Raw genomic sequence first — 26,180 nt, 5'->3', positions numbered from 1 at the left:
TTTTTAGTTTTGTCATTGTGTGACTTGTTTTGGCATGATTTTTGTAAAACCTTATCGGTGTGGAGCTGCCGGGCCCTCACCATTATAACAAACAGTGGCAAAAGCAAAAATTGATTTTTGGTCTCAAAAAGCACACACTGCCACAGCAGTTACTGTCACTGAATAAAACTGAGTGTGCTGATATGCTACTAGTGAAAGAGCAAAATGCTGTCAGTCACAGTGAAGCCAGCCCTTAGAGAGAAAGAGACACAATTTTAATAAACACAAAATGTCACGATCAACGCCAGACCAAATTAAGGATCCAATTAATAAAGAAAGTCTCAAAAGTGCACCCATGGTATATGTCCTTGCATTTAGTGCAGCCATACGGCTTTTGTGAATTCCCAAGAATTTATAGAAGTAGGACAAGAAGTAGTACTCCTAGAAAATATTTGAACTGCATTTTAACATGAGCAAATATGCATGTGTAGATTTGCTCGTGCGAAAATCTGAGTGTTTGCAAGTTCACTTTACATTCAACCACTTTTTTTCCCCCAACTCTGGAAGGAGGTTTACGTCTCCCATTGTCAGGAGTACATTTCCAACATTTCTCAGTAGGGGAAAAGATTAAAGAAGAGTTGTTGAAAACCCTTAAAACATGCAAGTTAGTAGGTTAGCACAGACTCAAAAGGGCAATCTAACCCTGGAACTATTGCTTACCATTTCCTTCAGCCACAGTATGCAGATATGTCGAAACGCAGCAACATAAGGGGATTGCAGGTATTCAAACACTACTATGGTATGAACCCTGGCATAATCAGGGAGTTTATATCCGAGCTCTTATATACGGAGATTGCTGCCATAATTTGTCGCTGCACTACATGGCACCAAAGGGGCAAGTGGATTTTGTTACAGGACAAGTAGATTTATGATGCAAAATGCCCCATGGACAAGTAGATATGTTATTAAATTCCACACCCCTGCACTCGGACTTGCCCTGTTACATGGTCTCTTATGCTGCATGTTATTTTAACTGTTGTAAGCACTATGTTCGAGGCATGTGTGGCTGTAGATGCACATGCTTTGCATAAGTCCACCATTTAGTGTTTGGGTCGGATGATTACAAGTTGTTTTTCTTCAAAGAATTCTTTTCTAGTCACAAGGCAATGTTACCCCTCCCTTTGGTAACAATGCGCATGGCATTTACTCCATCTTTAGATCTGTTTCTTTCCGCCGATGGATTTGCTCCCTGTTCCTCCTCCAAGATTGTCATTTTGGTCTCCGTTGTGTTAGCTAGTTATCTACATTCTACGGTATCGCGTAGTTTACACTATGTCTCTAATATCTTCAAAGGGTCGGGATCGATAGATAACCTCTGCCTACACGCTCTACTCTATTGTTTCCACTCTGTCACCTCATCAAGAAAATTCCCTGCTAATAGACAACACTCCATTCCGTTTCTGTCTGCAGTGCCACTCAAATATCCCCTTACAGATCTCGATTCGATCTGTAACCTATGCCTCTCGCCAGAGCATTAAGACATGTGAAGCGGGTAAATAGTTCTGGCGAAGAAAAGTCTTCGCGACGATGTGTACATCAACACCGCCGACATGCCAGATATCTTCGGTCTGCACGATCAAGATGAGGGGGCATCTGCAGCTCAAGAAGGATCCGTATCCATCCACAGTTCTGGTTCCGAATCTGAACAGAGCAAGACTATGAAATGATATAATCCTTCCAAGAACTTCATATCGTGAGTACCTCTGCCCCAGTTCTGAAACCTAAAAAGTAACTTTCTACCGAAAAATCTGTTCACGGGTCTCCACTGCATAATAGCCATGGCGCACACCGAAAATCTTCGAAACCCACGCCTTCGGGCTCTGGACTGAAAGACCTGCTTTCAGCAGGAGTCTCCACCTCCAAATCTAACAAAGTTGTCTTCAGACCGAAACAAAAACTTTCTGATTCGGAACAGAGTGGTCAGACCGCAAAAATAATTTTGCCACCAAAATGTTTTTTTCGGGCCCCAAACGTTTCATGTCTGATCGGAATCAATTCTCGATGCAATGCCTGAAAAAAAAAATCCTGAAACAGAAGACATTGCTGATAGAGCCTGGCACAAAGAAAATCATTGTACAATCACCAAAAACTCTGGTTTCCAAGAAGCCTTTGCCCTCTCAAGAGGCCCTGGGCACTTCGTCACCCGCTCTTAAAAAAACACAAGGACCCTAGACATACACAGCCAAATGTACATATGTCTTCACCATAACCTGGTATTCCACAGTAAAGTGCATAGAATTCAGCAGCGTACAATGCAGTGGCATGGATTAGAGTGGTGCATAGGTGAGTGCAGTGGCGGGAGAGTGCAGGGGCATAGAGTTCAGTGGCTAACAATGTAGTGTCCTTGAATGCAGTGGCATAGAGAAAAATGGTGTGGAGTGCTGCAGAGGCATCGAATTCAGTGGCTAACAATGCGGCGTTGTAGAATGTAGTGGTGTAGATGTTCGTGGTGCATAATCATGGGAATTGTCCTCTTTCTGCATGCTTGCCCCCACTTTTTGCTGAACTGCTGATGTACTTTGAGTGTGCCCTGGGCTTCTGCCAATAGAGTACCCGCGGCCTATGTTCTTTCCCTAAAATTGCATTGAAGACCAAACCCAGTGGCACTCTCTGGCCTCAGGTCAGCCCCTGGTAAATGGTACCACAGGTACCCAGGGCACTGTGACCAGTGAAGTCAAGTCCTCTAAGGGCTGCTGCACTTATTGTGCCACCCTTAGTGGCACTGTACCTTTACACTCAGACGCTGCCTTTGCAGGCTGCATGTTGTGGTGCAGAATAAAGTGAAGAGTACCATAATGTCTATACTGAAAAGTAAGAAGTTTGGTATCCAACTTCTCAGGACATTAAACCCACACTAATGCCAATGTGGGATTTAATGACAAATGCACACAGGGGGCACCTTGGAGATGCCCCCTGAAGAATGACCTAACACTAGTGTCCTGGCAGAGTGGCTGCTCCCCAGCTTTCACCACCAGACATTTTTCTGGACCCCTGGGTCGAGAGCCTGGTGCTTTCACGGCCTGAAACAATGCACATCCTGGGACACGTTGCCAAGCCTCCTCCCCCACGATGGGCAGGGTCCACAGGGGGCCGTCTACGTGAGCTTCCCCAGACCTTCTGCTGCTCCCAGCAACTGGTCCCCACCTGTTCTGACCCCCACTTCGGGTGCGAGAACCGGTGGGAAAACCAAATGAGGAAGGGAGGTGTGCCTACCTTTGCCAACCCCACCCCTCAGGTGGAGGAGGTGAGGTGAAGCACAACTCAGTCCCTGCCATCTTGCAAATGGGGTTGGCGGAAGGGGGAACCTATCCAACCAGAGTGAGGCATATGGCCCCCTCCCACTGGGGGTGTACCCACCCCAAGTAAGGGACAGAACTAATTGGTCCCAGCCTTTTACTTATCTGTAACGCCCCTAAATCTAGTATTTAGGGGCACCCCTGAGCCTTGCCGCATCAGACAAGCAACAACCAAAAAGAATAGAAGGATCTAACAGCTGTGCCGAAGAGAACAAGAGGACGACATCCACTTACTTGCCACCAGTCCTACTGGTCTGTCCCCACCTCGAACCTGCAGAAGCGATACTGCGGTGTGTCCTGTAGCCAGCAACCTCAAGAACCCCAAGGACCTGCCCTGCCTTCCATAGAAAAGACTTTGTCTCTTGTGAACACTAGATTTTTTCACCCGCAGACTCCAGCTCTTTCCAAATCCGTGAGTCTGCACCTGTCGCCCATGGCCCGAACACCACAAGGAAGTCTGACTCAAGATCTGGTGATCTTTGACCTGCCTCGAATGTCCCAGCGTTGCCTGCAGCTTCTTGCTAGAGGATTCGCCCCCTCCCCGACCGCGACGGGAGCTGGTAAGAGAAAAATGACGCCTGAAGACACCCCTGCACCTGAAGCCCCCACGGCCTTGGGTGGCCCAACCAACAGTGTTCCAGCATCCCCAGGCATCCCAGCTTGCATCTTCAACCAGTGGTCACCTCCAGAAGATCTCAGTCTCCGAGCCTGCAGTCTTTGTTGAAACCGGAGAATTCCCTTTGCAATCAAAAGGGCACCCAACGCCAAAACAGGACCCTGCACCCAGGAGCCCTTGCAGTTGTATTTGGGTGCTACTCTGATTCCCCTTTGCCCTGAGCCTAGCACCAGGAGCTTTGTGCCCACAACCCTGTGGCCTGCTCGTAAGCAGCCACCAACCGGAGGTCCTCTATCCCCCATTGGATAACATTGGGCCTCAGCACTTTGCTCCCAGCCGCCCTAGTGCCGCTGAGGGTGTAACAAGAGTGCATCCTTGACCCTGGTGGAACCCTTGTTCTAACCCCAGAAACTCCTCCCCAAAGACCTACTACTTACCTGATAACCGTTAAGTTAATTTCTCTACATAGGGATACGTTGACTGTTTTTTCTCTGAAAAATGTTCTGTGTGGAGTTGATTTGTATGGAAACCTGAAAAATTACAACTGTGCAAAACTGATTTCACGTAACTTTTCTCTAGGAAATGTCCAAGTGTGATATCTAGGCAGATCACACTGAGTAGAAAAGGTAACTTAAAAAGTAATCTGGACAGTAATTTCAATACCTTGACTTGCTGTATTTCAAACAACTGCATCTGAACTTGCATTCACTTGTAAACCATGCATAATATTTTGCAAATCTTTTATTTCTTACCTGTGCCAGGCTTGGCTTTGTTCTAGAAATAACTTAATATTTTTATACTAACAAAATTGCTCTGAGTTCAGTCTCGGAGTGTGACATCATTTGATGATTGAGTGTTTACAACAAATGCTTAACACTACCCTCTGATACATCCTTACTCCTCGGCCACACTACCACAAATGGAGAGTAAGGTGCTATCTACCTTAACCTCTGTCTACCTTTGAGGTTCCACTGGACTCTGCACACTATACCTCATTTTGGTATAGTATATAGAGTGCAGTAGTGTTTATTGGTGCAGAGTGGCGTAGAGTGCAGCGACCGAGTGGAGTGATGCAGAGTGATGGCGAGTGCAGTGTTGCAGAGGCGCAGAGTGCGGTGTGGTGCGGCGCAAAGTAGAGCTGCGCGAAGTGGCATGTGTGGTGCAGCGTAGAGTGCAGTATGCATGGTGTGGTAGAACACTACCCTTAAAGACAACATATTTTCAATTTAAATGACCATTACATTTGCATAGACCTTCAGTTGTACTAATAAATCTATAGGGCACACAAGAAGGTGTGGAAATTGAATAACCTAGTGTATTGATTTTGTTTTGGTCATATTAAAGCAATCATTTCCATGACACTTCAGAAATAACAATAAAAATGTACTTCATTTGTCCTTTTTTATTCTGATATATTCTGTGGAAAAAAAACTTTCCTACCCCTAGTATCCAGCAAGATTGTCACACAATTCTGCTCACTTTGAAGTCGGGGAAAGAAAAGTAAACACAAAGTTCCCTCCAAAGACAGAGCCTGGCATTTGAAATGTGACAAGATAAGAACAAGAATTACAAGCCAGTCCACAGAAATGAGCACTCCTGGAAGAATACAAGGAGAGGGGTAGTGTGAAAAGACTTTAATCCTTGAAAGGGACGAACTCCCTAAGCCTAAAACAAATAAAGCCAGCAAATAAAAAGCCAGGAAATGTGAGTTAAAAACTACAAAGCCAGTGGTAAGCAATAGGTGAATACATTCCCAGGGAAGCTTTCCAAATGTCTCCAGGATGTTATTAACAGACCAGACAGCGTAGGCTTTGACCTAAAAAGAAACCGCTGAGGGGAGGGGGCAATTCAGGTGAGGGACCCCCCCCCCCCCCCCCCCGAGTAGCGAAGGGTAGGAAGGCAAAGACGAGATATTGTTTAGGAATTCGAAGGTTTACATTTTTTTCTTAAGAGCACCCAACTGAGTTTGGGAATGCAGAACAAGTGGAACAGAATTCCAATGTTTGACTATAGTCACTGACTGAGGGTAACCTACCCCCTGCCCCCCCCTCCCCCCCCCTCACCCATTATTGCTTTCTTGAAGCGGGGGAGCAGTCTCCTGGTAGGCTTGATGAGATTTTGAACTGCAAGATGGAATGTACAAGGCAAATAAGGTAGTCCAGTAAGAACGTTGGTATTGTTTGTGAAAAATGTTTGGCATAAGCATGGTGCCCTTGAATATCTTATTTCGAATTGGAAACCAGTGCAGTCTTACAAGTTGTGATGTCTCGCATATGTATACCAAATAGGACCAATTAATCAGCTCAGTTTTTTGCGTCTCTCACACGAGAAAAATTATCCGATAACATTTTATCTAGTTTAAATGTTTCTGTTGGAATATCGAATATCCTCAGAACATTGTACTGGTAGAATTAGGCCTCCTTATGTAAGCGGTATTTATTAATTTAATTAAAAAAATTACTGTATTGGTTTCACCTCACATTTTTAAGTCTCAGATAGACAACGCATGCTTATCTAATTATATATTTTTAGAAAGTAGTGTATCCATAAAATTAAGGGAAATCTTGCCCAGGCCATTTTGTTTCTATGATTGGTAAAGATTTGGAATTTGTTTTCTTCCAGCAACATTTTCGCGTTGCATCACAAACTTTTTTCAACTTCTGTGGTCGGTTTCCATATATTCTTCACCACTTCCGGCCATATTTTTTTTTTAACACAGTACTTTAGGTTTTTCTGCTGTGCTGCGATGCATTAGAGTGGTAGGCTTCAAACCCTACTCTGGTGTGCTTGGAGTTTTTCCCTACGACTGACATCTGCCCTTTCTACAGGACTCTCCTACCGAAGACCCCTTGGAGGCATGCGGACGCTGGGCTGGGTCTCCGCTTCCTTCCCTGCACTGGTGTCGTCGAGGACGGGTAAGTCTTTTGCTCACAGTATGGCTGTTTGGTCTCAGAAGAAGAAATAACAAACCATTCCTATTGCTATATCCGCTATGAAGTGTCAATACTCAAAGCATCACTTCTCAAAGTTCATTGACAACCTGCTGCACTTTGAGGTTGAATATTTTCTTCGGAGTGTTCACAGGGCTGTCCCTTTTAGAACATCTCGTTCTTCCAGTCTTTTTACAGCAGATATTAGTACATTTTTACAGGAAATGACCGTCTCTTTTAGCCAAAGGAAATTTCCGACTCTTCCATTTGAGTTGAGAGAAAAAGATGTCTCCTACAGTACATTTTTCTGTCCTGAATTGAGGAGGGTGGTTCCCAAGTTGTTTCTGCACCATGGATTTTCCTGGTTCTGCATTGGGATGTACCTTGGAGATCAGTGGATGCTTGGCTCTTTCAGCCAACTGACCATCCTCGTGCACCGAGCCTGGTGCATCGCCCTCTGAAATGTTGTCCTAACCCCTTTGTCAGGACAATAACCTCAACTTCCTTTGACTCACTGGGTACCATCTTGTGGCTGCAATTTCCCTAATAATGTCTGTCTGAATCTAGTTTTATGATCTCTGTTCCATCTCATCTGTTCTCACCGTGGTAAAGAACCAAGAGCCTTTTGGTTGACCTTTTAATGTTTTTGAACTCCATGGATTTCTCAATCGTACTTAAATCAGTTTCTTAACCTACCTTGTTTGGATGGCTTTGGATTGACATCTAGACTACAAAGTGCAGCGCTGCATTTTCATTGTATTTAAAAATTGGTTTTTTTTTGGGATCATTTTCAATCGTGATCAGAAATTAAGTAGTTTTTTTTTACCCTTGTATGTAGTAATTACTTGGAGAATCTTATGCCCATTTTGATTTTGTTTGCAACTTCTAAACAGCACATGGTTACATTGGTGGGCCTTCTTTGTTTCTGTTAGTTAGAAATGTTTCAAAAAGTGGTCCTGTTGCTATCTCTTCTCCCGCTCCTACCTTATTATTGGCATGACCGTCCATGAGCGTTTGGGAGACAATTGGATTAACCTTTTGAAGGGCTAACTTAATCTGTCTTTGCCCCACAAGTTAACTTCAGAAATCAATTCTTATATCTTGATAGTGTGCCTTTAAGAACAGTTTATTGCAGTTAACCAACTTATGCTTCTAACCTCAGTACTGATAAATATTTTCGTTTCAATAAGCTATTGTCACATTTTGAAACTAATTGAATTATGGTGTCAGCAAGACTTCTTTCACCTGGATTTTTATTTTGTCTGTGTAGTATGTACTCATTCGGTTAATTTTCACCAGAGCATGCAGTTGAAAGAAGAATTTGAGCCATGAGTTTCCTGTTGGGCTTTGGCTTTGAATTATCTTCCTAACGCAAATATTAAGTACTTTGAATTATCTAAACAAATATAACCACAATGCTGTGGCTTTCTGTGATCAATTTATCTTGGTGTTTAAGTCTTTAAAAGTTTAAACTTTGTTTTGATTTTGTCCTACTTTGCTGGTTACTGCCCTCTACATGGCTGTACTCCTCAGATTTCCACATGTGGATGTAAATGTCTAACTTTGTAAACCATTCAGCGCATGAAGTGAGAAAAATAGTAATGGCATAGACTTTTGGCTGATCCTTACTGGGCCTTTTTGATTTCGCTGATGTTTGTGAGCCAGAAAAAAAGTCAGTAGTCCTATTATTAAAGTATTGTAGGTATGTTGACACTTGATAAAAATTACTCTTGTGTAACCTTGACCTTTATACATTAATACTGGAGTGAGACACATTCAACAACTAGCAGATAGTTGTTCTTTGAGTAATTGACATGTAGGTAGTATGAACATTTTGTATGCTTAGATGAAACACAGAACTAATTAACATTTCTAATTTTCCACAGTAGGATTACTGCACACAGCTCATTTATTCCCATATTTTGAAATACCTCTATGATCTTGTACAAATAGGGACAACAAGTAATTCTGTGTTGATCCTTTAATGCTAGTCTATGGAAAGAACCACTTGTGTCCAGCACCTTGCCCTTAGTGTGATTAGACCTAGTCTTCATCTCTTTTGTGTTTTGTACCACATGTGTCTAGGAAAGGTAATTTAGTTTTTGTAATCCCCTTCTTTGGTACTCCGTACTTGGTCTCTGAAGAAGCCATTAGTCCATATTCCATAGTTGCTTGCCTCTTGTTAGCTTCACGCTACAGGAACTGTTCAGGTGCACTGTAAAAATGCAGAGTTGTACTAGATCTAACATGAAATATCCCTTTTCATGACAGGGCTCTCTAGGCATCTTGGTTTTTGAATATTGTCTAGAACTATTATGAGGAGGAAATATATTTTCGTTATCACAAGTCATTTGCACAACGTGTCAAAACTATACCTATGGAAGGAACGTATTATTATGTACAAAATGTATTCATGCCTTCATAAAAGTGCAGACTGTGTACGCGGTAATACCGTAGTGTATCTATCAATGAGATGTTCAACTCTGTTACTGGTTAGATGCATTCACATATTGTTTGGTCAGAGTAAAATGCTGAGTTTTTTTTATCCAAAGCCTAAGGTTCTCCGCTTTCTCCACCTTCAAATGTTTGTGTCATTGCTTGGTATATTGTTTCTAACCAAGCTTAGAATCTGTGGAGAAACTAGCATGTCTGAGAAGGACTTGGGTATTTGTAACATGGGTTCTCTAAAATGCTCCCTCTCTCCACAGATGTAAAATTCCCACAAGGTACCAGTTTCTAAGTTAATTTTGGGTTGTTGCCAGCTATGTAGTCTGAAATGGCTCATACATTATGACAAATGGTGTATAAAAGGGATTTTATATGTAGCCCCCGAGCATTTAGTAAATAGTAACTGAAAAGTATGGTTTCCAACTACTGAATGAAATTGAAATGAAGATACTCCGTCAAGTGAGAGGGAGGAGCATTTGTTAGACCTATGTTACAAAAGTAACCTGTTCTTATCTAGTGCTTAAATGAGTGAAGATGTGATAGTTAAGAGAAGGTCTTTAGAGAAATCGTCGTGTTAAGATATTGGGTGGTCATCTAGTACAATAGGGACATGAAACATAATTTTACATAGCCACATTTGTACCTCTTGCATTCCTGAAATATTACTTTCTTTTAGCATTGATTTGCCAGCTTATTCTATGTTTGTTATAAAGTGTAACTGCCTCTTTTCATACAAAATCACGAAGGAATGATGGTAAATTGCAAAGTGATAAATGCATGAAACCCTTGTTGAAGATAAATTTGCAAAATAATCACATTTTTGATTAGGTGAGACTGTCCAGTGTATCCATGTAAATAGATTCTTTCTAAGCATCTCTAGAGTAGGGCTTGAAGTTATAGAATTATTTGTTGTATTTGCAAACTAGATCACTAGCTCTGCATGTTGTTGCAGGAGCAAAGGGAACATGTTTGCTAAAGAAAACATGGTAGTGGAAATGTTTGACCCCTTGAAGTTGTAATTGGGGGACTGCAGTTTGCCTAGCATGACAGGGTTAGTAGCCGTGCTGTATAGTCTAATTAAATTGTATGATTGAAAAAGTAAATTGCAGGTGTTCACCTTGTCTTGCCTCCGTAATCAATTGCTGCTCAAGACACTAGATTCTATGTACCTTAACAAGTGGTCTAGACAAGATCCTGCTTGGTCTAAACAATAGCTAGTCAATAAGTCATTGATGCGTTCAAAAGTGACAAGATACATATGCTAACAACTGTTTGCACAAAAGCTACATTCCAAAAGGCCATCATTTTAACAGAAATCACACTAGCCATAAATCTAAAGTTTGCCAGAGAACGTCCTGGGTGTTAACTTGTGTTTCAGTTTAGGTGATGGTCCTCTCAGGAAAGACAGGTGAGTTTGGTTGCTTAAATGGTATAGGCCGATAAAGCAGTTCGCCCACACTTTTCATTGAACCATTTTACTTGCTTGGAAACTTTAATTTGTAAATCAACACTTCTGAGGAGAATAAAGCATTTATATTCCTCTTTGAAACTGCTTAGTCTAGATAGACTTGTGTGCCCTCCTGGGAGACTTACCATTATCCAGTCTCAAACAGCTGATCTTTGCTGTTTCACTGCACCTCAGCCTGACAACAGAATAGGAACACTGTAAATCAAGAGTTTGTGGTGAATGTATGAAAAGGCAGTTTCTCAAAGACGCTTTCATTTGCAAAGTTGGTAGACAAGACCTACACAAATCAGAGGTTTCATCTTGCATCTTCCATGTTGTGTTTTATTTAAATAATTTGGCTGGTATGTTGATTACACTACAAGTTAATGCCCCATCATTGTGTGTGTTTAAATTTGTGTGTGCAATAGCCAGTAGGTAGTTATAGTTAGGACCAAAGTTCCCATAGGAAAATTGTTTTGGTTTTGCCAATAACTTTAGCGCAGCTTGACGAATCTTCACAATTTTCCCACTTTTTGGCCCAGAAAGTGTACATTTTGTGATTTGGTGTAAATCCGTTCAATAGTTTGAGATATTTAAGTTTAAAAAATATAGAAATCGATTCCTTGCAATGGCTTTGCGGATCCTACTGAAATTTGATTGACTGCCAGCACTTCAACCAAAAAGTGTTGGCAGCCATCTTGGGACATGGCGTGAAGCAGAGTCCCACAAAACGTTTTTTTTTAATTCTTTTTTTTTTTTAAAGGAATAGTAGCATGTAGGCTTATGGCTAGAGTGGTCGACCGCAAAGCTAGGGAACCAGGTTCGAGTCTCGGCACTGATGTTCAACATTCTGTGATTCTGGGCAGATCACTTAATCTCTCCGTGCCTAACGAAACAAAAATGAATGTGTCCATCTGTAACAAAACTGGTGCTCATGTAAAGCGCTCTGATACCTGATATCCTTGGGTCTAGTTTGCGTTATATAAAAAAGAGAAGAACCCCCCCCACTACCCTCCCTGCCCCCCATCCGAGACATAACTGTTTGCTATGACTTGGCAGGAGCTTTAATGCTCCTGCTAAGCTATAGCAAACTGTGCTCCGCTCTGAACAAGCAAAAGCATTTTGCTCTTGCTTGCTCAAAGTGGAGCCAGAGCTGCATGTTTGCAGGCCACTCTCTGTAAAAGCAGTGTTGGCTCCTGCAGGAGTCAGTGAGCCGGCAGGCACTACGGGGGCCTTGAGGCTCTCCCGTGGTCCCCAACCATCTTAAGTGGGTGCCCTGGGTGGAATCAGGGCACACACAATAGATGCTGGGACCCAGGGGATGTTTTCCCCGGGGCCGAAATAGGCCTTGTGGGGGGGCGACTCAGCCCACCCTCCCTCCCTTTAATTTAGTAACACATTAATAAAAAATGTAAAAAGGCCAGGCCTCGGGGATGGAAATCGGCCCGGGACCACGCACACAATTCAGCGAAGACATCGCCGACTTCATCAGCCCGCACGCCCTTCCCTCCGCTGAATACATCCTCCTAGGGGACCTCAACTTCCACCTGGAGAACAACAATGACTGCAACACCACCACCCTGCTGGACAACCTCGCCAACCTCGGACTCAAGCAACTGGTGACCACCCCCACCCACTACGCCGGCCACACGCTTGACCCAGTCTTCTCCTCCAGCAAGGACATCTCCTTCAGCCACACCACCGGACTCCACTGGACAGACCACAGCTGCGTCCACTTCAGCTTCAGAAGGACCACCACCACTCACCACCACCCGCAACAGGCTCCCCGCAGGAGCTGGAACAAGATCACCACCGACCAGCTCACCACATCCCTGAGCCAGAACCCACCCGCCAGCTCAGCGAACCCCAACCAAGCCGCCAACAACCTCCGAAGGTAGATCACCAACTGCGCAGACGACCTCGCCCCACTGAAGACCCCCCCATCAGGCCCGGCAGCAAGAAAGCATCCTGGTTCACCGACTAACTCTAAGAGCTCCAAGAAGAACTGCCTGGCCCTCGAGAAAGCCTGGCGCAGAAACCCGACTACAGACAACATGACCACCCTCAAGCACGCTACCCGAAAACACCACCAGCTGATCCACACCACCAAGAAAACCGCATTCAAGGAACGACTAGACAACAACGCCCACAACAGCAAGGAACTCTTCAACATCATCAAAGAGCTCTCGAACCCCAGCGCCGGAAACGACGACATCACCCCCTCGCAAGACCTCTGCAACTCGCTCGCCTCGTTCTTCCACAGCAAGATCGCAGATATACACAACAGTTTCAGCACACAGCCGACGCACCCTACGACCGTACCAACGTCCCCCCCCGCCACCACCCTCTGCGCCTGGACCCCGGTCAACACCGAAGACACCATCTGCACGATGAACTCCATCCACTCCGGATCACCAACCGACCCCTGCCCTCACCACGTCTTCAACAAGGCCGACTCCGTCATCGCACCCCATCTCCGGGACATCATCATCGCCTCCTTCGACACCGCAACCTTCCCAGAGAGATGGAAGCACGCCGAACTCAGCGCCCTACTGAAGAAACCATCAGCGGACCCCACCGACCTCAAAAACTAGCGCCCCATCTCGCTCCTTCCTTTTCCTGCCAAGGTCATCGAGAAGACCGTCAACAGACAGCTGGCCGCCTTCCTCGAGACGAATGGATCCCTCGACCACTCGCAATCCGGCTTCCGGGCCAACCACAGCACCGAGACCGCCCTCATCGCAGCCACCGACGACATCCGAGCCCTGCTCGACAACGGGGAAACAGCGGCCCTCATCCTCCTGGACCTCTCCGCAGCGTTCGACACGGTCTGCCACCGCCCCCTAGTGCAGCGCCTCAACAACAGAAGAACACAGAGAACGCCTCCCCCGTTCAGATCCGAGGCCACCGAAGTCATCTGCGGCGTACCACAAGGATCATCGCTCAGTCCCACGCTTTTCAACGTCTGCATGAGCCCCCTCGCGGCCATCGCACGCCAACACAACCTCAACATCATCTCCTACGCCGACGACACCCAGCTGATCCTCTCCCTCACCAACGACCCCCGCAACCGCCAGAACCAACCTACACGAAGGGATGAAAGACGTAGCCGAGTGGATGATGAACAGCCGCCTGAAACTGAACTCAGATAAGACAGAAGTCCTCATCCTAGGATCATCACCCTCCGCCTGGGACGACTCCTGGTGGCCCCCTGCCCTGGGCAGTGCACCCAAACCAACGAACCACGCACGCAACCTGGGCTTCATCCTGGACTCCTCCCTCTCGATGACCAGACAAGTCCACGCCGTCTCCTCGTCATGCTTCAACATCCTACGCATGCTACGTAAGATCTTCCGGTGGATCCCCACCGAAACCAGGAAGACGGTCACCCAGGCCCTCGTCACCAGCCGACTGGACTACGGTAACTCCCTCTACGCCGGAACCACAGCCAAACTTCAGAAAAGACTCCAGCTCATTCAGAACGCCTCAGCACGACTCATCCTGGACATCCCCCGTCACAGCCACATCACCGGACAACTGAGAGATCTGCACTGGCTCCCCGTCAGCAAGAGAATCACGTTCCGACTCCTCACCCACGCACACAAAGCTCTCCACAACCAAGGCCCCAGATACCTCAACGACCGCCTGACCTTCTACACTCCCACCCACCCGCCAGCTACGATCGACCAGCCACGCCCTCGCCGCCGTTCCCCGGATCCGAAGAGCCACAACGGGAGGAAGATCCTTCTCCTACCTGGCTGCCAAGACTTGGAACTACCTCCCCGTCCACCTCCGCCTGACCCAGGACCACCTCTCCTTCAGGAAACAACTCAAGACCTGGCTGTTCGAGCATTAGCGGACCCCGCTCCCCCAAGCGCCTTGAGACCCTCCGGGTGAGTAGCGCGCTATACAAATGCTTTGATTGATAGTGTTACTGTAAATTACAATCTGAGCCACACAATTCATTCAGAATAGCCTTTTAAGGGTCATAATTGCACGAAGCATCTCATTTGGTTTAGCTCAGTTAGTGCTGCAAAATCAAGGTGACCTAGAGCACATTGCCTCCTGTTGAAGAAATCCACAGTTTGCAGGGTAGTTGTCCACTGATGTAAAAGTATGGCAAGCCCCTCTTGAAACATTTTGTGCTGATTAGAGGAAGTTGGGGATTCAAATACTATTTGAATTGAATGATCTGCCATAGAGTTATTATATTAGGTTTAGTTGTGGTATTTTGCCCATTGCCTTGCTAACTAAACAATAGGGATGGAAACCGTAATCTGGACTTTGTGCTATTTGCCTTGGGCAGGTAGACACTGTATTACATCTACTGTTTTCTGCCCAGCTTATTCTGGACACTGTAAGCAATAGCTTGTACTAACCTTTGGGTCAACATGGACTATAACACCTTAAATCTCTAGCATTTTGTAACTCTGCTATCCATATGCTAGTGATCTCTACACTTTTTCGGATTTTGGTCCATTCATAGAGCATTTGAAAAAAAACAAATATTGACAGCTATCACTAACCCAAAAGAGGAATAGCCTGGAAAATGATTGATTTTGAATGCCCACGCATTGATCTAGTACACACATTAATTAGATGACACAATACTTCAAGAAAATCTGAACCAACTCTGGTGACGGAGAGCCATTAGTTAGGAAAAAAAAGAGCACTCACCCACAGTTTGAGGCATGCTTCATCATTGGGCTTTTCTCACACCCAAAATGCATAATAGTGAATAGATGGGTTCTACAAGAAGTGGGAGTGTGGGATACTCTAAGTAGGGTTTCAGAAAATATTAAGGAAGTAAAACTGTCTTGTTCAGGTGGGAGACAACTATCTCGAAGCATGCGTTACAACGCATGCGTTTACATCTCGTGCCGTCACAATGCACACGGCGCTACGACGTGTGCGTTCACTACGCACACCATTACTTCTCATTCGCTTTGACAACGCATGCTTTTAGAGCGCATGGGATGTAATGGACGGGTCGTGCGCCGGGAAGGTCGTGCGCCGGGAAGGTCGTGCGCCGGGACACAGACGACAGGGAGACAACGCTGGAACCATGACGAGAGACCAGTAAGGACGACGCTGGACTCGTAGTGTTTTAGCGCCATGAGACTCCAAGGATGTGATTTGTGCGCTATACAAATGCCCCTGACTTGACTTGACTTTTAGGGTTTAGGGTAGTTGATGGGTAGTGTAGTGGGGGGTAGTGTTTTAGGGATTAAGGTTTAGTGCTTAGGGTTGAGGAAGTAGTATATGGTCATGTTTTAAGCTTTACGGTTTAGGGCTTGGGGTTGAGGAAGTAGTATATGGTTGTGTTTTAGGCTTTAGGGCTTGGGTCTTAGGGTTAATATTAGTGTGGGGTACTGTTTTTGGCTTTGGGTTCAGGGCTTGGAGTTAATCATAGTGTAGGGTTGCTCTATAGGCTTGAGTGTTTAGGGCGTAGGGTTCAGGGTAGTGTCAGGGGGTCGTAGTGTGTTTGGTATGTTGCTATATTAGTGTTTCGGGGGCTGTTAGGGAGATTTTTGCGTTTTAATAGAATGCGTGGTATTTGTGTGCGTTGGGAAGGTATTTTGCATGCATGTGAAGGGGAAATGTGATGTAATGGTTTGCGTGGTGAGTGCATGCGATGTAAAAAATGCGATGTTAGGGCATACGTTGTTTTGGTTTGCGTTGTATGAACATATATCTGTTCAGGTCTCATCCTCCGTTTATTCAGGGCTATCCGCACAGGATTAAAAGGAAGGAAAGGTAGTTGTGATGATTGATGGAATACCATTGCCCAACCCTACACCACATTGTCGACTTGTTTTGGCCAATTTTCTGTGCCCACAGAGTTTAGCAGACTTCATTGGTACTAGTTATGTCTCGTTCCTGTCCTTCAGTGGTCTGGTATGAGGACAGAAAACACTACACGCATACAACACAATAGAACTAAACATTTTACTTGCGTTTTTATGCCCTAGCAATATTCTATAAGTAAAAGACAAGAGTATCAAACATTGATGGAACAATATGAACACAGAATGGTTCCTCTGAAGAAATCCAATTGGGCATTAAAAAGTTGAACATTGAGGTACTGCACACAACGTTGTGAAGAAAACTGTGTGAAGGAAGAGTCAGGTCAGCCCTTCATTTCGGCTTACACTGTACATAAGGTATATTCTCGAGGAGGCTTCAGTGGAAGCGATTCCCTTTAGTCACACACTGCAAAATATCAAACACTCTTTAGGACTACTCCCAAAATGATTTGCAATAGAAGAGAAATTTTTTGTTGGGGGGGGGGGGGGGGGGGGAGGTCATTTCTGTCATAGCAGTCAATTGCATTTTGTTAAACGAGACCAATCGAATGTAGTGATCACCAACACTAATCTCTATTTTTTATATATATATATATATATATATATATATATATAAGATGGAGTGTATATTTAGCGCGGTTTCCAGTTACGCGCACGAGGGACCCTCTCAGTAATGTGGAGAAGGAGTGATTTTGCCGAGGAGTGGGGTGAGTTCGACAGCCCGCCACAGGAACCTCCGAGGCGCTGGAAGCAGCTGGGAACATCGTGCACAGAGGGTGTGGCGTGACGCTGACACCCGGTCTGTACTTTCAACTGCTTAGCCTAGGAGGTGGTGGAAGAGAGTTTGGGACTCGACAGCAGACACAAACTTTTGGTTTAATTAGTGCACCCCCCAACTACCTGAAGCGGATTGCCAGCGCGCTGTACCCTGGGACTGGCAGTCCCTAAAATCGAAGCAAGCTACAGACAATTGGCTCCAGGTGAGCCCAACCACCACGAGGAGGGAGGAGCTCATAAATAATCACTGCGTGGGAGTTCTCATTGCTTAAGGACTTTTGGCGTTTGATAAAGGCACATGCCGAAACCGGTTATGCCACAGCCCTGAATAAATTACCTGCTTGAAAGTCCCGCTGTGTCCCTGGTGGTCTTCTTGACAGAGGAGAGATGGATGGAGTGTGTGTGTGTATATGTGTGTGTATATGTGTGTGTATATGTGTATATATATATGTGTATATATATATATATATATATATATATATATATATATATATATATATATATATATATATGTGTATATATATATATATATATATTTGTGAATGATGGGGATGCAGTTCATTCATCAATAATATTAGATCATTGTTACTTAAAGACTATAGCGAGCAGCACTGCCCCTGTTTTTGCTTATATTGCTGATTAGTACTCGTTACTACATCAGACAGTGACATGATTTTCTATTTCCTAGTTAACTAATTGCTAACCAAAATTTTCTGTTTTTATTTCTGCCTAGCCAACAACCTGGTTCTGGGGTAGCTTATACTCATCCGACCACCGTTGCTAGCTACACTGTTCATCAGGCTCCTGTGGCTGCTCACACAGTTACTGCAGCCTATGCTCCAGCAGCAGCAACAGTTGCCGTTGCCAGGCCTGCCCCAGTAGCTGTTGCAGCGGCTGCTTCAGCTGCCTATGGTGCGTATCCAACGGCTCACACAGCAGCAGATTATGGCTATACACAGCGACAGGAAGCACCTCCCCCACCTCCACCAGTAACAACACAGACCTATCAGGTAAAGTATTTGATACTCAATTGTTTTTTCTCAGTTCAACCTGCAATAGTTTTCATGCACATATGGAAAGAAATTGCCTTGAAAGCTGTCCCTGCCTGGATAATACAAATGCTCTTTGCTCTGCATAGGGCTGAAAGTACGAGCCCCTGCTGGAGCTCAACATCAGTATAGCCATTTTGGAGTGTGGCAGAATTTACTCTTTGTAGGCTTTAATGATCACTAAGTAGTAGATTGTCTTTTCAGCTGCACAACTTAACCTTCTAAATAAAATATATTGTTTCTCTATGATGTTTGTGTGGACTAGGACATACAGCTCACCTGTATACCACACAAAACCTTCTTTTGTTATTAAGATAGTATGAATTATATTTACACTGCGTTGCATAACACATGTAGTCTAGTATTGCAAAATAACAATTGAGTAACTGTGGAATCAATATGAATAACTGTTCAGAGAAAACAGGTGTCCAAACAAAAATCTAACTCTGGAACCTCCATCTTGATGCGCCGTCGTTTTGGTAGAAGTAAGAAAGAACGTTGGCATCCATATCCGTTAGCAGTTATGTAAGTAGCTTTCATTCAGTTGGATTGCATAAGCAAACATTTCTAGAACATAAAGCACCTAATCCATAGTTAGCAGCGGGTACACTAAGCCAAAGCTGTCAGTTGTTTCATAGCCAAATTGTAAAATGTTTGTTGAAGTCTGCTTTACCTGGTGTTGTAACTGTAGTTTTCTCTGTGTGGCCATAAATGTCTTACAGCTGTTTCTGTATTTCTTGGAGCCGGTGGCATTTTATGACCCAGACCGAATGTGGAATAATAGTCAAAGGAATATTATGCATCGACCAAATTAATTTGCAAGTTAGTGTTAGTGTTTACAGACTGGTAGCCAGAAGTGAAAACGTGGTCGAATTGCATGGTTCGTTGCAACTTTTTGTGATGGGTTTTCTTCATCCTTTGTATCGATGGCCAAAGAGCTTGAATTGCCTTCTAAAATAATTACTTAGTATTGCTGCATTTGTATGTCCTTATATACACCTTAGACATTGCCGATAGTATGTTGCATGTACCATAAGGAACAATACTTGTTGGATAAGCATTGGGAGATTAAAGTATTTCCACCTGACATTATAAATGTCTCCTGCCTCAGTAATTCTGTATTTAAAAAGCTACATTACAGCTCCATTATCTAGGTTGTCATCCCTTAATTAATTTTATTTCAAATACTTGATTTTAAACTGCATTACATGTCTGAATTGTCGGTCACCGTTTCCTTTCCTGCACTCTACATTGGTCTATGTGTGCTTTCCGTTACAATTGATGATAATAAACATATTATTGCTAATTGAGGGTATCTATTTCTCATATTCATGCAAGTCATCCATTAAGACTTATTTAAATAATATTATATGTACATCATTGAAATGAATATAGTCTAATACTAGATTATGCTTCATGGTCTCTAATCTTAAGAGATGGTAGTTATGCACTTTTTATTGCCAAAAGCAATAGGATGCCTGTTACTTTATAGCTTTACAAAGTACTTGCTGCAAACATGAATGCAGCAGAGTTGCATCTTCGCTTATGTTCAACTCATTTCTTCCTTGTCATTCTTTAAACTTTTCCAATAGTGTGGTCTGACTTTCCTAAAACCTGTCCCTGGATCTTGTAATTCTATATGCTTTCTCTGTCCTGAAGGTGTGGGTGCTGTTTCTACTAGACTTGCTACCCACTGCCGTCTGTTTGCTCTAGGTTTCTAACCTATCCTACAAAGTAGTGCATTGAAAGATTTTATTGAGATTTCAGAACTAACATGACAAATTAACTTAATATAATAAGATATGTTGTGGAAAAACAGGTAAAACAAATGGAATGTATATAAGGAGTAGAATGAACTTTGTAGTTTCTATAAATGTTCATTGAGCGTTTGTGACTTGCAAACTAGATCACTAGCTCTGCATGAGGTTGCAGGAGCTAAGGGAACACGTTTGCTACAGTAATCCACCATGTATGAAATGTTTCATTCCTAAAAATCAATTTGGTTTGAAATATCGATCATGGCACAAAGATTATCAACTTCTATTTTTGGAGTGTCTGTTTTTAAAGTCTGGTAATGTGTTAATAATTCCAATACATTGTATCGTTTAAAATCAACACAAACCGAATTAGATGTCTCATTTACTGCATTTTAAGGTATTCTATCCAAAGCCAGCTGCTGCTGGGTGGGCTAGAACAAGAAAGTTTCTTATTCCAAGATAATAATGCAGTGGAGAGAATTGGTTCAGAGGCTTTCATAGACTTGACATTTGCTTATTCTAAAAACTTGCCACTATCTATACAAGAGACAACATTTTATAGTACGGAAATAAGGCGACAAAGGAATTGAAATGGGGAAGCAGCAAAGTCTACAGAGGACTTAGGATATAGCAAAAGAATTGGGAGTACGAGACAAAAGACAATCCCTTTTAAAGGTGATCAGGTATTTGAAATATGTGCATTTAGAGCTTGTTCTCATCACACATTTTCAACCAATGTCACTGAATAACTAAGTTAAGACTTAAATATGTGCTCTTGAGAGGGAGATGGGGGGAATCCAATTGAAAGGAAGAGAAGGACTCTGCATAGATTTAGTAGTCAACATTTTCAAACATCTGAGAAAATAAGGAAGAAATGATCCGAAATATGATACCCAAGTTGCTTTTGAGGCAGGGCAGGGACACTTATATTGAAAGAGTTAAGAAAGGAAAACTTGTGAAAAGTGGACATTGGACTGAGGAAGAGTATAAGCTGCCCGAGTATGAGCCAAGAGATTTCGGAGTAGATTGTATAGCTCAAGAAGGAAAGTAATGTGAAGACAAATAGTGCAGTGTAGAAGATGAGGAGAGCAGAATGATGGTAGCCAATTTTAGAAATGAATAAAGAAGCAGAGTTGTGGTGGGGCAAACCCTGGAGAAAACAGACATTTGACTATGCGGTAAGGCTACTAATGTTGAACCGATAGTGACAGAAATGAGGGTGAATGAAAGAGTCTTGTCCATCTTTACTAAGAGTGGACAGTTGAGACAATAGATGGGCAGTGCTCTTGATACAAGGATTTTTTACAGGTATATTGTGTTTGACTAGACTGGAAGCAAAGTATGAGTGCCAAAATTGCCTTAGGGAGTTGTACAGGTCTTGCCCAAAGAAAATGTGTTGGGGAGAATGAATTTTTTGCATCCTTCCGAATGCTAATATGGACCTATGAAAAATCTTTCCTGTTTTACATGACTCTCCTACTGTGCTGTACCAAATAATAAAAATTCTAGGTAATGCAGCAGTTAAGGACAAAAATGCACCTGTAGTCTGCCTTCTTTCCTTGCTTACTATCCAACTTTGGTCAAGCTTCCCCCGTTCATTAGGGATACGTTAATCTTTGTAAAATTCCCATTCACTGAATAATCCCATGGGTTGATCCAAATAGTCTTATGGTTTTTTTTTTTTTTGCAGTGGTGCATGAGAACCCTTGATATAAGAAGTAAATAAATATGGCAACTAGGGAAAAAGAAGCAGATTAATAGTGTTAAGATGTGATTAATGCATATGGACTATTATGTCAATTGAAAGAAATTGATTATAAGTTGCACTAGGTTTGAGAGTAAACAAGCTAAAAGGATATGAGTAGTGACTATTTCCTTAAAGTAAAGACATAAAAAAAAAGATGGCTTTGAGTTTACAATCAATGAAGGGATTGTCAAGCGCGCTACTCACCCGTAGGGGTCTCAAGGTGTTGGCGAGGGTGTAAGCAGCTCCAGTCAGTCGAAGAGACAGGTCTTGAGGGCCTTCCTGAAGATGTGCAGAGAGGTGGCACATCTGATGTCTATTGGGAGCTCTTTCCAGTTCTTGGCTGCGATGTAGGAGAGGGCTCTTCCTCCCATTCTGAGACTGCGGATGGGTCCCTGCGGATCAGAGGTTTCTCTTTGGTACGTGTAAGGAGATTCTCTCTTTGAGGTACTGGGGTCAGGTGTTGTGGGGGCATTTGTAGGCGTGGGTGAGAGTCTGGAAGGTTACTATCTTCTCGACAGGTAGCCAGTGGTGGTCTCGCAGGTGTTGGGTGATGTCTTCTTGTCGAAGGATGCTAAGGACGAGTCTGGCTGCACTGTTCTGTATGGTCTGAAGTTTGCGGAGCAGAGATTTGTTAATTCCGGCGTAGTGGGAGTTTCCGTAGTCCAGTCTGCTGGTTTTGAGTGCATGGGCGACGGTCTTTCTTGATTCAGGGGGGGGGGGGGGGATCCATTACAAGGTCTTGTGAAGGATGCGGAGGGTGTTGAAGCAGGTGTAGGCGACACGTTGACCTGTCTGGTCATGGAGAGGGAGGAGTCGAGTACGATGCTGAGGTTCCTGGTGTTGTCCGTGGGGGTGGGCGGGCTGCCGAGGGCAGCTGGCCACCAGGTGTTTTTCCATGCAGTGGGGGAGGGTCTGAGGACGAGGTCCTCTGTCTTCTCCGAGTTGAGCTTCAGGCAGCTGCTGCTCATCCAGGATGCGACTTCCTTCATTAGTTCCTGGAAGCTGAGTCTGGTGGTGACGGGATCCTTGGTGAGGGAAAGGATGAGCTGTGTGTCGTCTGAGTAGGAGGTATGTCTCGATTTTTGGAGGTCGGCGGTGAACCAAGTGGCCTTTCTAGGGCGCTGTCCGTCAGGGTTGCTAAGGGGTGCAAGTTCGTCTGCACAGTTGGTGTTCCATCTGTGTAGTTCTTTGGCTGCGAGGTTGGCGTCGCTCGAAGTGGAGGGGGTATTGCAGTTGAGGGTGTACTTGAGATGCTCCTCGGTGACATTGCTCCAGTTCCTTCGTGGTGGGCGGGGTACAGGTTTGGGGGCAGTGGGTTTGTCGACATGGAAGTGTACACAGAGGTGGTCCGTCCAGAGGGGTTGCGTGGTGTGGCTGAAGTGGATGTTGTTCCCTCCTGCGAACATGGAGTAGAGGGTGTGTCCTGCCCTGTGGGCGGGAGTGGTGACAAGCTGTTTCAGTCAGAGGTTGGCGAGGCTGACCAGGAGGGTGGAGGAGTTGGGGTTGCTAAGGTTGTCGGGTGGAAGTTTAGGTCTCAGAGTATGTAGTCCATGGAGGCGATAGTGTGGGATGAGACTAGGTCGGCAATGGTAGTGGTGAACGCTGTTCGAGGTACGGGGAGCCTATAGGCGAGGGTGCTTCGTTTGGTGGTTTCTTTTAGCTTACAGGATGACCATGGTATATGCGCATACTCGGGTGGAAATTTTGCAATTGTTTAAAAATATTTAAAGTTGACCTCTTGTGAGAAAATGCCCTCTTTCTGCATGGTAGCTCCCACTTTTTGCTGAACTGCTGATGTGCTTTGACTGAGTGTGCAGTGGGCTCCTGCAAATCAGGTGCCCTGGGCCTATGTTCTTTCCTTAAATCTGCATTAAAAACAAAACCCAATTGGCATCTCTGGCCACAGGTCAGCCCCCGGTAAATGGTATCAAGGGCACTGTGACCAGGTAAGACCTCTAAGGGCTGCAGCACTTATTGAGCCACCCTTGGAGGCCCTGTACCATTACGCTCACACACTGCCTTTGCAGGCTGCGTGTCTTGGTGCAGAACAAAGTGAAGAGTCGACCTGGCACTCATCCCTGTGTACCATGCTTACAACCCACTGCCCTGGTATAGATCAGTCACCCCTCTAGCTGGGGGCCTTATACTAGTGGTGAGGGTACAGCTGCATGAGCCCTGTACCCTTATGGTGTCTATGTATATTCTTAGACATTGTAAGTGCAGTACTGCCATTAAAAGTAAATGGTGCTGGGAGGTTGTCATCACAAACTCCACAGCACCATACTGGCTGTACTGAAACCGAAGTTTGATATCAAACTACTCAGCACCATAACCCCACACTGATGCCAGTGTGGAATTAAATGAAAAATGCATGCAGAGGGCATCTTAGAGATGCTCCCTGAAAAACGACCTACCACTAGTGTCCAGGCTGAGTGGCTGCTCTCAGATAGCACCACCAGACATGTTTCTGGACCCCTGGGTCGAGAGCCTGCTCCTCTCGGTGCCTGAAATAATGCACATCCTGGGACGAGGTGCCACGCCTCCTCCCCCACGATGGGCAGAGCTTCCCCAGGCCACTCGCTACTTTCAGCAACTGATCCCAATCTTGCAGATGGGGGACTCAGCCAAGCAGGCAAAGGCTTATGTCCCCCCTCCCACTGGAGAGTGGCATAATAGGAGGTGTACCTAACCCAGAGAAGGGACCTATTGGTCCCAACCTTTTACCTACCTGTAACACCCCTAAATCTAGTATTTAGGGTCACCCCTGAACCTTGCCTCCTCAGACAAGAAACCAGAAGAAGAAAAGAGGGACTGAAGGGCCGTGCCAAAGCTAACAAAAGGGGGACGCCCACTGACTTGGCCCCAGCCCTACCGGCCTGTCCCCACCTTGAACCTGCTCCAGCGTAATCCCGGTGTGTACTGCAGCCAGCAACCTCAAGCAACCCGGAGGACCTGCCTCCCTTCAATCCCAAAGACTTTTTCTCCCGTGAATACCGGAATTCTTCATCGATAGACTCCAACTCTGCATGGGTCAGAGAGCCTGCACCACCTGTCGCCCACGGCCCGAGTTCGAGTGGCCCAACAAAAAGAGGTCTCCCCAGCAATCCTGACCCGAGATCCGGTGATCCCTGATCTGCTTCAAGCCTCAAGCCGAAGCCTGCAGCCTAAATCCAGAAGGTGCCACTTCCCCCTACCTCCCCCCTCCCCAACCGCGACCAGGAGCTGGTAAGAAGATCTGACCCTAAAAGGCACCCCCTGCACCCAAAGCCCCACGGCCTTGTGTGGCCCAACCGACTGCGCCTAACCACCCCAAAGATCCCAACTTACCTCGCTGTGTGAGAGTGGCTCTATATATACTGGACAATAAGGCAGTACAGTGTGTATAGAGTCCACAAACCCCCAAATGTATAACAGAGGTTAAAGTCAGAATTGACCTTACTCTCCAAAGTGGTAGCTTGGTCGAGCAGTAAGGCAGTACCAGAGGACAGTGTAAAGCATTTGATGTACACATTCAGTCAGCAAAAGTTTCACACACTTAAGGACTGAACTCCAGGCCAATTGTTTGTATATCCAGAGATATGGTTGTTTTATTTTTATAACCAACAGTTATAAAAATATACTTTTCACACTACGAGTACTCTCATGTAAATACTTTGCAGAGGAGCAATAAGTTTGTATACACATTAATCACAGGTTAGCTAATAAGCAATACAGTTCTAAAACACTCTAGCATTGAGCTCAATGGGTTTTCATAGGAAAGTACAGTTGATTACTTTAGGGATTACTTTGGTAGTCCCAGGACTAGATCTGGGATTCAGTCCTGGGGTCTAAGCTGAAACCAGATTAGTAACAATGTTTTAGTCACTGAATATGAAGCTGTTTTAAAAGTTCACACTTAGACTTAAACTTTTCGAGGTGATTCTCACAATGTTATTCAATGGGAGAAAATTCAGGTTACAGGTATAGTACGATTGCGCTACTTTTGTAACCCAGCACTAGTCTCCTAGTGCCAGCCCGGGGGCTTAACTCAAAACAGGCAGGTAATTGCGTTTCAGTATCTGTACGATTGTTAAAGAATATTTACAGTTTCAAAAGTAGACACTTAGAAGAATTTTCATAGAAAAGCAGACAATGGGTTCCTATGGACAAAATACAGGTTACTAGTAAACCCACTAGGGATTACTGTTGCGGTTCAGTACTGGGCTGAGAGGTACAATACTGGCTTCTCTCCTGATCACATGTGAGTATTTTCGAATTCGGACTTTGG

The 26,180-nt window shown here is 44.6% G+C and overlaps 1 protein-coding gene and 2 non-coding genes across 9 annotated transcripts in view; all 3 read left to right on the top strand.

Annotated features, from left to right (window-relative positions):
• Nucleotides 1-26,180, top strand: part of ZFR (zinc finger RNA binding protein) — a 705,458-nt gene that overhangs the window by 97,350 nt on the left and 581,928 nt on the right. For 5 of the 7 annotated variants that reach the window (XM_078674904.1, XM_078674906.1, XM_078674905.1 and 2 more), the window contains exons 4-5: nt 6,780-6,866; nt 18,094-18,370. In XM_078674904.1, coding sequence (XP_078531030.1) covers nt 6,780-6,866; nt 18,094-18,370 — 364 coding nt within the window. The remainder of the gene's footprint in view (nt 1-6,779; nt 6,867-18,093; nt 18,371-26,180) is intronic. The other 2 variants (XM_078674908.1, XM_078674909.1) reach the window with 1 other exon arrangement.
• Nucleotides 10,245-10,381, top strand: LOC144820580 (small nucleolar RNA SNORA66). The gene has a single exon (XR_013607863.1). It is a non-coding gene; the product is annotated as a small nucleolar RNA SNORA66 (small nucleolar RNA).
• On the top strand, nt 20,305-20,438 carry LOC144820581 (small nucleolar RNA SNORA66). Its single transcript, XR_013607864.1, has one exon. It is a non-coding gene; the product is annotated as a small nucleolar RNA SNORA66 (small nucleolar RNA).

This window comes from Lissotriton helveticus, chromosome 2_1 (genome assembly GCF_964261635.1).
Source record: "Lissotriton helveticus chromosome 2_1, aLisHel1.1, whole genome shotgun sequence".
NCBI classification, from domain to species: Eukaryota; Metazoa; Chordata; class Amphibia; order Caudata; family Salamandridae; genus Lissotriton; species Lissotriton helveticus.
The sequence above is the reverse complement of the archived record's forward strand: the minus strand, read 5'-3'. Positions and strand labels throughout refer to the sequence as shown.